Source organism: Coregonus lavaretus, assembly GCF_964263955.1.
Source record: "Coregonus lavaretus genome assembly, chromosome: 7".
NCBI lineage: Eukaryota > Metazoa > Chordata > Actinopteri > Salmoniformes > Salmonidae > Coregonus > Coregonus lavaretus.
The window spans coordinates 46551165-46565119 of record NC_139994.1 but is presented as its reverse complement, the minus strand read 5'-3'; the positions used below and the strand labels follow the sequence as shown (position 1 = coordinate 46565119).

The 13955-nt window shown below is 44.5% G+C and overlaps 1 protein-coding gene across 1 annotated transcript in view; it reads right to left on the bottom strand.

Annotated features, from left to right (window-relative positions):
• The window catches only part of LOC311132420 (phosphofurin acidic cluster sorting protein 1-like), a 71528-nt gene that overhangs the window by 30636 nt on the left and 26937 nt on the right, over positions 1-13955 (bottom strand). The window contains 2 exon segments of the mRNA XM_084165707.1: positions 20-61; positions 64-104. Coding sequence (XP_084021833.1) covers positions 20-61; positions 64-104 — 83 coding nt within the window.

The following is a 13955-nucleotide window of genomic DNA, read 5'->3' as shown; positions in this document are numbered from 1 at the left end:
GGAGAGTGAGAGGCAGTACTGCAGTTGACAGCGATGACCACAGACGTCAGGTCTTTGTCAGCTCCTTCAACATGATCAGCTTTTTCAGGGTCAGGTTGAACAGCCTGGAGAAGACAGGAGAGAGAGACTGAGCAACATGTACTGCAAACAACATTATAGGTTATTAGAGAACACAAGGTCACTACAAGGAAGGTACTGTACAGAAAACAACATTACATAACCTAAACTTTAAATTAACCATTATGGTAATAGGACACATTGTCACTGACTAGTCCATTTTTACAGAGAAGGATGGAATCTTTCATTCGCTTTTCCAATTGCCATTACAGTCAATTACAGCTGAACAAAAACGCAAAAGGTATATCAACAGTCCTTTAATTGAATCCACCTCAGACACATGTATTACACCTGATAGGGATGCTTACAGAAATCTCCCAAACAAACCTGTCACAACTACAGCACATCTCAGACACAACAGCAACCTCACCTATTGTTACCAAAATATTATGTGAAAGAGGGAAAATGTAGGCTGAAAAATCCACCCCACCTCCTCCCACCAACAGAGCAGTCCAACCAGAAGTCAGTGTGTTGAATTATTCACGTCTGGGGCCTCTGAGACACAACTTAAACTAAAATAGGCCCGGGCAGAGAGGTGTAGGGAGGGAGAGAGGATGGGAGTGGGGCAGGAGGAGAAAAGAGAGGTAAAGACAGACAGACAGACAGACAGACAGACAGACAGACAGACAGACAGACAGACACAGCATGGCTAAACGGACAGCAGGGCTCTGCTAATGTGGCCTGGACACAGCAGGGTAATGACTGTCATAAACAACTAGTTATTGGACAGGACAGACACCAACATCGGCTCCATTCCAAACCAAAACCTAACCCCTAAACCTCTAGTCATATTGTACAGGTCCGAAAGGGTCAGTCAGATGGGTATAAGCCAGGTATAATCAGGATTGGATCATGTGCTTCAACTTGCCTAGTCTCGTAAACCCCGACCCTAGGCAACAGTGACTAGGGTCTGGTTTCAATGATGGACTTCTTTGGCAACTTTGATAACGGGGGGAATTGTTCTGGGGTGGGTCCTCCTCAGACAACTCTCCCCAAAAATCACGAGGCAGGCTTGCTACAACGTCGCGATTCACAACCAAAGTTTGCAGGCAAAACCTTTGCAGTGGTTTTAATGAAGGTAGTTGATGCAAACTAGCCACTTGCAAAATGCACTCATAAAAAATAACCTCTGTGATCTCCATCTTACTAGCTACCATTTTGTACTTTATTCAAGCTGATAAAGTAGTGACTTAGGCAGCGAAGTAGTTCCTCTATGCCAAAAGAGTCCATCATTGAAACCAGACCCTAGTCACTGATGCCTAGGGTCGGGTTTTCGAGACTACAACTTGCCCTCTGATAGGTTAGGTGAAATTATCCTAACCATTCAGATCTAGTAGAACTAGTACCTTGGGGGTAAGGGGTAGGGTTGGGGCATATCCAGATGTTCATACCGTCATACCGTTTCTGTACCATACCGGGGTATACGGTATTACCGGAAGTGCACATAAGGGGGCACTATTTTTTACACACAAAACAATTTAGGCAACAGGGATCTTGATCCAGGAGGGGATTGAATATCTCTGCAGTAACCAAGAATCTTGATCTTGACATCTAGCCACTTAGCTAGCAAGTTAGCAAACCAAATGCATAGCTGGAGCCCTGAGCTGGATAGAATTTATTTGACACAGCTTCGATTTCTTATAGTTATACTTAACTTACTGTATAGTTATAAGCAGTGGCATATGAAAATCATACCGTCGGTATATTGAAAAACCCGGTATACGAGAGTGTTCATAAAAGGGCCGGGGTGGATTTGGGACTGGTCACAGAAGGGCTGGGGCCTTCCATTAGTGAGGAAGTAATGTTGATATGGACAGGAGGTTAGGGTTTGGCACGGATATTAGAGAAGAGAGAAATGTCTGAGTAAAAACCACGGTCCAGACCTTAAAACACCAGACGTTCTGTGTGATCAGTGTGCTATTAAAGTATTTATTTAACCTTTATTAAATAAAAGTTTTTTACCGTATATTGTTGTATATTTCAAAAGTCAATATTTCATACAGGTCCTTTAGGGAATTAATTTGTTACATACTGTGAATATTCATAATCACTTCAGGAGTATCATGAAAAATGTCCATGAAATCACTAATATAAAGTACCTCCAACACCTCAATTTCTATTAGAGACCGTCCAAAGCCATTCCACAGTCATAAGCCAAATTCATAATAAATTATCTTGAATAGAGAGCAAGTCTGCCTGACTGTCCAGCGCCTGACCGTATACACACAGTGGCTCCGAGTAGGAGTGCTGATCTAGTATCAGGTCCCCTCTGTCCGTATAATCATATTCATTATGATTTAAAAAGGCTAAACTGATCCTAGATCCGCACTCCTACTCGGAGATGCTTTGTGAATACAGGCCCAGTAACCTTTTCTACTACAGCTCTCTCCTGCTCTCTGCTAGGCTGAGAGAATGTCTACCTCTCTCATTGACTGCCTGTCTCTTTATGAGGCCTCTACCTTACAGAGACATCACTCATTGCTATCATAAACCCCAGCTATAAACTCTCTCTCTCCCCCCCCTCTCTGTCTATCTCTCTACCTTCCTCTCTCTTTTCCATGCTCTCTCTCTCTCTCTGTCTCACTCTCTCTAAACAAGGGTCAGACTAGACTTGTAAAACACAAAGAATCCCTGTCTGTAATAAATGGTACCAATCTGTGTGTGTGTCAGGAGTGTTAGTCACATGGCAAACATTTAGCCCCCTGCATTTTGAAATACCACATAAAATACCATGGCGTCTTTACAAATACCATATTATGGTGACACATACTATAGTAGATCCTACTGTTCCAAAACACCCTACAGCTAAATGTATGCTAATCCAATCTCTTCTCTCACTGACATGTATTCTAAGTCTTTGGCATCTGTCTGCAACAACATAAATCCCCTATTTTGACGTTTGAAGCACGTATCAATTTGATATAGTGCCAGTGTGAAATGGGGCTTGCCAACGATACAAAGCCTTTGCATAAATTCCCCACCGTGGCTTCTAGTAGAGAAAGGAATGAATATGGATGAAACTGTGATATTACACATCAGGCTATTGGAGGGGATTTAAATGCCTGACTGCAGCTTTAAGAGGCAGGTGCAATATGGTTCCCTTGGTAACGGAGACTATCATGGGACTTGTAACCTTGCTGTGTCAAGACACATGATACACACCTCCCCACCTTTCAACTTCCCTCTTGTGCATTTTCTCAATCGTTCTACCTGACCTTGAGGAACCCTCCCCTCTCCCTCCCTTCCCTTTCTCCCCCTCCTAGGTAGTGGTTCGGGGATCAATAGTAAGGCAGGGACAGTCATTGCTAGTAAGAGTGAGTGTCCCCTCCTTTAACACATTCCCTCTCTTCCCCAGCTCATTATTCTCTCACTCACTCAATCTCTCACTCACTCACTCACCTCATTACTACCAGGCACTCACACACAGAAGCTATTCTATACCAAGGACAGAAATGACTAATCAACTGCACAAAATACACACACACACAGCAGATCCATAACAAACATCACTGCGTCTGTCTGTGTGAGTGTGTGTGTGTGTGTGAGTGAGTGTATTTGGATGGCGGCCAGCCAGCCCTCTATACAGTGTCTAGTTAATTGTCACCTGTCCAGTCACTTAATACTATCAATCCCAAATGGTACCCTCTTCCCTTTACATGGGTGTATTGTTACACTCAGGCTTCAAACCCAACGACTACCCTCAGACGCACCGATCTCTGACCTCTCACCTCTGACTCGTGGTCATGTGCTTGTGTACCGTTGCCTGGTTCTGTTGGTGTGGCCCCCCAAAGGGGTAGAGCTTACCCATAAGCCTCTTTCAAATATCAAAAGGGCACCATGTGAGGATTTAAGCTATCGGTTCCCCCCACCACCCTTCAATCCTTCACACACATACACAAGCACACACACACACGCACATCTTACAGTAAGGCTCCTTCAATCGGCGTGAAGTGCAGAGAGCCATGGAACGGGAGGAGGGTGGGAAGGAGGGAGCAGGATGGGGGAGGGAAGGAGAGAGATAAGAGAAAGGAGGGGGGAGGAGGGAAGGAGGGTGGAGGACATTAAACAAAGTATTTATATAGCCCTGGTTCTGAGCCATTTCAAAGGGAAACTGACAACAGTCTTAAAATAGAACCGTTGGAGTGTAGAGTAACCAATGACTATCAAGGGAGACACTGTGGAGATGAAGATGTCTATGTTGTTAAGACATCTATTTCAAAACACCCTACTGTGGAAACCTCAGCACAACCACAATGTAGTGTTTTCCTGTAAGGACACAACAGATTACATATTTAGTACAAGTACAGTACATTTCCAACTGAATTCTCATGTATTCTGGGATTCGTCAAATGAAAAGCAGATGAGCTCAGTTTAGACAAAGACGGTCATCACTGGTTGTGTTGCAATCCCGTTTAGACCCGGTTGGTTGTGATTGGTTGTTGTTGTGGTCAAACAGAAACAGGGGCCGTCTTCGCTAGATGTACAGTCGAACAGAAAGAAACAGGTAATTTTTTGGTACTTTTAACCCCTTTTTCGTGATATCCAATTGGTAGTTACAGTCTTGTCCCATCGCTGCAACTCCCTTACGGACTCGGGAGAGGCGACGGTCGAGAGCCATGTGTCCTCTGAAACACGACCCTGCCAAGCCGCACTGCTTCTTGACACACTTCTCGCTTAACCCGGAAGCCAGAAGCACAAATGTGTCGGAGGAAACACCGTACAACTGGTGACATGAGTCAACGTGCATGCGCCCGGCCCGCCACAAGGAGTCGCTAGAGCGCCGGCCAAACCCTCCCCTAATCCGGACGACGCAGGGCCAAATGGGTCTCCCGGTCGCGGCCGGCTGCGACACAGACTGGGATCGAACCCGGGTCTGTAGTGACGCCTCTAACACTGCGATGCAGTGCCTTAGACCACTGCACCACTCGGGTCATTGGGTTTTAAATGTGTTTTTTTTTTAATGTAGTTTAGGCCTACTGGTTGTATGAATTTGGGATCTATCATCCCAAAACTGCCCCTGAATCTGTTTGGAATAGGACATTTCTTTCTTGACAAGTTGACTAATAGAATAGGTAAACTTTTCTACTATGGGGGATAGTAGATTGACATAAGCTAGTGATTTTGCTGTTCGTTACTCATCTTGTTGGCTGAGGAAAAGTAAATGTGGACAGTTATTCTAACATCTTCAAAGTGCGCATCAGAATTAGGACATCGCACATCGTTGCATCCTGGACTTGCATGTTCTGTTAATATGAATTACCATAATCTAAACGTGATTTCTGTCATTCTGAGCACCATGGGTGGACGCCCTAATCAGGTTACGCACCCAATGCATATGTTTCCGGTAAATTTCTCAAATGTCCGGTAAATTGAAATGCTGCCGTTCAAATGTCTGACGCCACATTTTCCCGAAGGAAACCCTGGGTTGAGGGAAACCAGCACAGACAGTCATCAATGGATTGTGTTATTTTTCGACCGAGTAGCTATCGGGGATTTTTAACAGCACTTCACACTGTGTGTTGTAACTAGGACAGAGAAGCTGTGTGTGTGTGTGTATGTGGGTCTGACTGGCTCCATATAGGAGTGCCAGGGGCCAGCAACCAGCCATGCAGGACACTGTCACAGAACTCTGCAATCTGTTCCTCGTCGCATCCCAACAACACCCCTCTGACTGAAGACTGACTGAGACAATGTGGCTGCCGCAGGGGTGGTACCCCGGCCAGGAGTAGGCAGAGACGCTGCAGCCCATTGGTTCTGGATAGAGATGGATGGATGTGCTTGAGGGGGAAGACGGTAAAAGGAATTAGGATTATGTGTGTGTGTGTTTATTACGTGCATACTGTGTGTGTGTGTGTTTATAACGTGCATACTGTGTGTGTGTGTTTATAACGTGCATACTGTGTGTGTGTGTTTATTACGTGCATACTGTGTGTGTGTGTGTGTGTTTATTACGTGCATACTGTGTGTGTGTGTGTTTATAACGTGCATACTGTGTGTGTGTGTGTTTATAATGTGCATACTGTGTGTGTGTGTGTTTATAACGTGCATACTGTGTGTGTGTGTTTATTACGTGCATACTGTGTGTGTGTTTATTACGTGCATACTGTGTGTGTGTGTTTATAACGTGCATAATGTGTGTGTGTGTTTATTACGTGCATACTGTGTGTGTGTGTTTATTACGTGCATACTGTGTGTGTGTTTATTACGTGCATACTGTGTGTGTGTGTGTTTATAATGTGCATACTGTGTGTGTGTGTGTTTATAACGTGCATACTGTGTGTGTGTGTTTATTACATGCATACTGTGTGTGTGTGTGTGTTTATTACGTGCATACTGTGTATGTGTGTTTATAACGTGCATACTGTGTGTGTGTGTTTATAACGTGCATACTGTGTGTGTGTGTGTTTATAACGTGCATACTGTGTGTGTGTGTGTTTATAACGTGCATACTGTGTGTGTGTGTTTATAACGTGCATACTGTGTGTGTGTTTATTACGTGCATACTGTGTGTGTGTGTGTTTATAACGTGCATACTGTGTGTGTGTGTGTTTATAACGTGCATACTGTGTGTGTGTGTGTGTGTGTGTTTATAACGTGCATACTGTGTGTGTGTGTTTATTACGTGCATACTGTGTGTGTGTGTGTTTATAACGTGCATACTGTGTGTGTGTGTTTATAACGTGCATACTGTGTGTGTGTGTGTTTATTACGTGCATACTGTGTGTGTTTGTTTATAACGTGCATACTGTGTGTGTGTGTGTGTTTATAATGTGCATACTGTGTGTGTGTGTGTTTATTACGTGCATACTGTGTGTGTGTGTTTATAACGTGCATACTGTGTGTGTGTGTGTGTTTATAACGTGCATACTGTGTGTGTGTGTTTATTACGTGCATACTGTGTGTGTGTGTGTGTGGGTTTGTTCTTCTATCCTTGTGGGGACCTAAAATCCCAACAAGGAAAATTCTCCCTCGTGGGGACATTTCCCACGTCCCAATGAGGACAAAGGTTATTTTAAGCTTAACGGTTAGGTTTAGGGTTAGGGTTACAATTAGGGTTAGGGTAAGTGGTTAGGTTTAGGGTTAGGAGTTCGATTTAGGGAAAATAGGATTTTGAATGGAAATGAATTTGTATGTCCCCACAAGGATAGAATAACATAATGTTTGTGTGTGTGTGTGTGTGTGTGTGTGTGTGTGTGTGTGTGTGTGTGTGTGTGTGTGTGTGTGTGTGTTTGTTTTAGAGCTGGAAAGATTAACCAAAGATTATCGATACCAACCATACCGATCACCTATCACAGGCATTTTTCTGATATCGTTCATTAAGGCAAGTAGCCTATACTAGAGAAATTTGTAGTTTGATGTGCAAATAGAGATACTGGGGTGCAAATGAGCAAAATAAATAACAATGTAAATAACAATATGGGGATGAGGTAGTTGGGTGGGCTAATTACAGATGGGCTGTGTACAGGTGCAGTGATCGGTAAGCTGCTCTGACAACTGATGCTTAAAGATAGTGAGGGAGATAAGTGTCCCCAACTTCAGAGATGTTTGCAGTTCGTCCCAGTCATTTGAGCGTACAGGTCACAATGGTGGGTAGTATATGGGGCTTTGGTGACAAAACGGATGGCACTGTGATACACTACATCCAATTTGCTGAGTAGAGTGTTGGAAGCTATTTTGTAAATGACATCGCCGAAGTCAAGGATCGGTAGGATAGTCAGTTTTACGAGGGCATGTTTAGCAGCATGAGTGAAGGAGGCTTTGTTGTGAAATAGGAAGCCGATTCTAGATTTAACTTTGGATTGGAGATGCTTAATGTGAGTCTGGAAGGAGAGTTTACAGTCTAACCAGACACCTAGGTATTTGTAGTTGTCCACATATTCTAAGTCAGAGCCACCGAGAGTAGTGATTCTAGTCGGGCAGGCGGGTGCAAGCAGCGTTCGATTGAAGAGCATGCATTTAGTTTTACTAGCGTTTAAGAGCAGTTGGAGGCCACGGAAGGAGTGTTGTATGGCATTGAAGCTCGTTTGGAGGTTTGTTAACACAGTGTCCAATGAAGGGCCAGATGTATACAAAATGGTGTCGTCTGTGTAGAGGTGGATCTGAGAGTCACCAGCAGCAAGAGCGACATCATTGATATACAAAGAGAATAGAGTCGGCCCGAGAATTGAACCCTGTGGCACCCCCATACAGACTGCCAGAGGTCCAGACAACAGGCCCTCCGATTTGACACATTGAACTCTATCTGAGAAGTAGTTGGTGAACCAGGCGAGGCAGTCATTTGAGAAACCAATGTTTGTCTAACACCTGCAGTGTCAAACAAAACAGAGTAATAATGGAAGGATTTATATGGAAAGATAGTGTCTGCTTCCTCTCTGCTTCATATGGATTGCTGCAAGCCAATAAATTAACACACACAGAGATACAGAGTCACCCCCCCCCCACACACACACACACACACACACACAAGATAATTGCAGCGGTGCTGATCAGTATGCAAGTACGCTTGGCTGCACCCAGACTGGATTGTGACTCTGCTGTTAGCCCGTTGTGCCAGAGAGAGATGGGGAGATAGATGGAGAGAAAATGGGAAGAGCTGGAGAGAGAGAAGGAGAACGAGATGGGAGAGAGAGAGTAGAGAAAGATGGAGAGAGCTTGAGAGAGAGAGAGGATAGAGAGTAAGGAGAATGAGAAACAGAGGGAGATGGAGGAGAGACAGAGGGAGGGATACAGAGAGACAGAGAAACATTGTTGCCTGCCATAAGATGAGGGACAGTGTCTGACAGACCAACCAACCTGCACAGGTCCTCTATGCGTATTGTTATTGTTCAATGTATGGTTATGTTGTTGTTACTGTTGTCCCATTGACAGTATTGATTATTATTATTTTAATATTGTAAATCTCCAAAGCTTTGGCAATATGTACATTGTTACGTCATGCCAATAAAGCAAATTGAATTGAATTGAAAGAGAGAGACAGGGAGAGAGAAAGAGCGAGACAGGGAGAGAGAAAGAGCGAGACAGGGAGAGAGAAAGCGCGAGACAGGGAGAGAGAAAGAGCGAGACAGGGAGAGAGAAAGAGAACCACAGAAAGACAGAGACAAAGGAATGGAAAGGAAGAAAGAGAAAGAGAGAAAGAGAGAGAGAGAGAGAGAGAGAGAGAGAGAGAGAGAGAGAGAGAGAGAGAGAGAGAGAGAGAGCTCAAAGACATTGCTCCTGCATTTTTCAGCATGTTTTTACAAAACATATACAGTGGGGGAAAAAAGTATTTATTCAGCCACCAATTGTGCAAGTTCTCCCACTTAAAAAGATGAGAGAGGCCTGTAATTTTCATCATAGGTACACGTCAAATATGACAGACAAAATGATGAAAAAAATTCCAGAAAATCACATTGTCGGATTTTTTATGCATTTATTTGCAAATTATGGTGGAAAATAAGTATTTGGTCAATAACAAAAGTTTCTCAATACTTTGTTATATACCCTTTGTTGGCAATGACACAGGTCAAACGTTTTCTGTAAGTCTTCACAAGGTTTTCACACACTGTTGCTGGTATTTTGGCCCATTCCTCCATGCAGATCTCCTCTAGAGCAGTGATGTTTTGGGGCTGTCGCTGGGCAATACGGACTTTCAACTCCCTCCAAAGATTTTCTATGGGGTTGAGATCTGGAGACTGGCTAGGCCACTCCAGGACCTTGAAATGCTTCTTACGAAGCCACTCCTTCGTTGCCCGGGCGGTGTGTTTGGGATCATTGTCATGCTGAAAGACCCAGCCACGTTTCATCTTCAATGCCCTTGCTGATGGAAGGAGGTTTTCACTCAAAATCTCACGATACATGGCCCCATTCATTCTTTCCTTTACACGGATCAGTCGTCCTGGTCCCTTTGCAGAAAAACAGCCCCAAAGCATGATGTTTCCACCCCCATCCTTCACAGTAGGTATGGTGTTCTTTGGATGCAACTCAGCATTCTTTGTCCTCCAAACACGACGAGTTGAGTTTTGACCAAAAAGTTCTATTTTGGTTTCATCTGACCATATGACATTCTCCCAATCCTCTTCTGGATCATCCAAATGCACTCTAGCAAACTTCAGATGGGCCTGGACATGTACTGGCTTAAGCAGGGGGACACGTCTGGCACTGCAGGATTTGAGTCCCTGGCGGCGTAGTGTGTTACTGATGGTAGGCTTTGTTACTTTGGTCCCAGCTCTCTGCAGGTCATTCACTAGGTCCCCCCGTGTGGTTCTGGGATTTTTGCTCACCGTTCTTGTGATTATTTTGACCCCACGGGGTGAGATCTTGCGTGGAGCCCCAGATTGAGGGAGATTATCAGTGGTCTTGTATGTCTTCCATTTCCTAATAATTGGACAGAGGAGCCTCTTAAATAAGAAGTTACAGGTCTGTGGGAGCCAGAAATCTTGCTTGTTTGTAGGTGACCAAATACTTATTTTCCACCATAATTTGCAAATAAATTCATAAAAAATCCTACAATGTGATTTTCTGGATTTTTTTCTCTCAATTTGTCTGTCATAGTTGACGTGTACCTATGATGAAAATTACAGCAAATGCTCTGGCAAGCAAACAAACAGAAACCTGAAAACACCATCCAACCTGGAACTGAGTGAGTAATGTTTAGTCTGAAGCTATTTTTTACTTTAAAAAACCAAGAAGAAAAATACATTACAATTATATATTTTACTTTATAAGGACTGAATGCTAAGGCTACCAAGCTTGCTAGTACAAAGAGATACAACTTCAATTAGCACTGAGGTGTGAAGTGAGAGGTGTCAAAGCCATTGAGCCCAACAATGGCAGCAGAGTCGCACAGTCTACCCCAACCAAATGGAGAGGCCTTAGAAGCACCCCCCCGCTGTTCAGAAGTCATTAAAATACAGTACACTCTGTATGTAAAGAATGATAAGACACGAAAAGAGTACAAAATGAAGGTCCTTATGGGAAATCAGGAGACACTTTTTGCTGACTTTTATAAAAATGGGAACATAAGCAACCTTATCTTCCACACAGACCATCCCCTGATATGGCACAGTGCTATACTAGCACACTACCCTTCTGTTAAGAGGGGGGGGGGGGGGGGGTGTTAGCGATGGGTGGAAACTCAGGACACTAGACAACGAGGACTCTGAGTCGTCTAATATAAATCTCAATAATCTGGAACAGTTTTGGTACATGGCAACACCAAACAGTTCCAGCTGGACTTCACCTAATCAAAGAAATAGCTCAGCAGGAGAAGCTCTCCCTTGAGAAAGATACCCCCACCCTGAGCGGGTCAGATCAGACATCTTCATTAAATAACCCCACAGAGCAACCCCAAGCGGAAAGTCAACTTCCCAGCACAGAGTACTAGTTCCTCATTGAAATGAAGGATACAATCACCCAGCTGGAGGTAAGGCAGGTGGCGCTGGAACAGCAGGTGAACACACTCCCGTCAGCACAGACCCAGACAACAGTCCAGCACAACAACACCCCCTTAACTAGACCTGGAGAGCTGGAGGTAGAGAGAGACAGGTCTGCACTCTGGACTGTGGTGAGACAATATGAACAGGAGAAAGACCAGGAGCAGGAGAAGAACAGAGCACTAGAGGAGAGGATCAGAGTGCTGGAGGAAAAGGTGAGAATGATCACAGGTGAAAGAGAACAACCCATTAGAGTGCTGGCCCACCCCCGCAGAGAAGCCAGCAGAACAGCCCACCTCAGATCCTGGCCAAAGTCTCGACACCGCAGCAGAACAGTCCACCCTAGACCCTGACCATAGCCTCGACATCACAGCCAGACAAACAAATGAAGAACCCCAAGCCCTGGGGATCCCAACCTCTCTGAGCACCCCCCCCCCCCCCTGTCAGCCACCCTGATAGCCCTCATGACGACCCGACCCCCCCCCCCCCCCACACACACACACCCACTGAGGACATACACAAGCCACAGATTGTACTCAAACGGGAAATACATACAAGAAAATAAACTTTTCCCCAAACACACAGTGTCTAAACTCTGGTGTCCAAACACCCAGCGCGCCCTAGACGTTCTGTCTGAGGACCAACTAGGATCACCCAGCCACATAATAATACACACAGGCACAAACAACCTGAGAACACAGCAGGAACGGGTGGCCACAGCACTCAAGTGAGTGATAGAAAAAACGTATTCTACTTTCCCCAACGCACAAGTGGTTATCTCAACACTGCTACCACGAAAAGACTTCCACCCTGCTACCATATAGCAGGTAAATGCAAGTATTTCCCGTGACTGCGCCTCAAAACCAAATGTTTACCTGGCCACCACTCCACCCTGGACGTGAACAGCCTTTAGGACCAGGTCCACCTATACAAGGCAGCAGTGCCCACCTTCGCCAGGACCCTAAAGGATATCGCCCTCAACCGCAGACCCAACACCTCACACAGGAGCAACAAACACCCCACCCAGACCAGCGAGACAATCTCCCAGATCTGCGCCCCCCCCCACCCCCCCCCCAGACCTACACATAGAGGACCCCCGCCGAGAGCACCTACATCCAGACCACAGCACCATCAGCCACATCTACACCCCCACCCCCACCAATTAACACCCCACCAAGTCAACCATGCCCACACCCCATTTAGGCCCCCTCAGATCAGACCTATGCCCCTCCTACCCACCCCATGCCCCCCACTCCCGCAAAGAGGGCCTCAACATGAAAGTCACACATAAGCCCAGGCCGTGAGCAGGCAAACAGGCCCAACCCAAATCTACCAAAAAACAATTAGGCAACAACAAATTCAGTCCCTTTTAGACAACTTCCTGGACTTCCACTGTAATAGTGAAAGTGTCAACTTGGCAGTAGAAAACCTAAAAACAGTATATTTGACCTCTCAGCTTCCCTATCCAATCTAAAAATCTCTAACAGAAAACCGAAGAAAAGTAACAACAATGACAAATGGTTTGATGAAGAATGCAAAAACCTAAGAAAGAAATTGAGAAACCGATCCAACCAAAAACATAGAGACCCAGAAAACCTGAGCCTACACCTTCACTACGGAAAAAGAAGGAACAGCATGTCAGAAATCAGCTCAATGTAATTGAAGAATTCATAGACTCTAACCACTTCTGGGAAAATTGGAAAACACTAAAAAAACAACAACACAAAGAGCTATCTATATCCAAAACGGAGATGTATGGGTAAACCACTTCTCCAATCTTTTTGGCTCTATAACAAAGAACAAACAGCAAAAAAATATACATGATCAAATGCAAATCTTAGAATCAACTATTAAAGACTACCAGAACCCACTGGATTCTCCAATTACATTGAATGAACTACAGGACAAAATACAAACCCTCCTACCCAAAAAGGCCTGTGGTGTTGATGGTATCCTCAATGAAATGATCAAATATACAGACCACAAATTCCAATTGGCTATACTTAAACTCTTTAACATCATCATTAGCTCTGGCATCCTCCCCAATATTTGGAACCAAGGACTGATCACCCCAATCCACAAAAGTGGAGACAAATTTGACCCCAATAACTACATTGGGATATGCGTCAACAGCAACCTTGGGAAAATCCTCTGCATTATCATTAACAGCAGAATAGTTCATTTCCTCAGTGAAAACAATGTACTGAGCAAATGTCAAATTGGCTTTTTACCAAATTACCGTACGACAGACCACGTATTCACCCTGCACACCCTAATTGACAAACAAACAAACCAAAACAAAGGCAAAGTCTTCTCATGCTTTGTTGATTTCAAAAAAGCTTTTGACTCAATTTGGCATGAGGGTCTGCTATACAAATTGATGGAAAGTGGGGTTGGGGGAAAAACATACAACATTATAAAATCCAT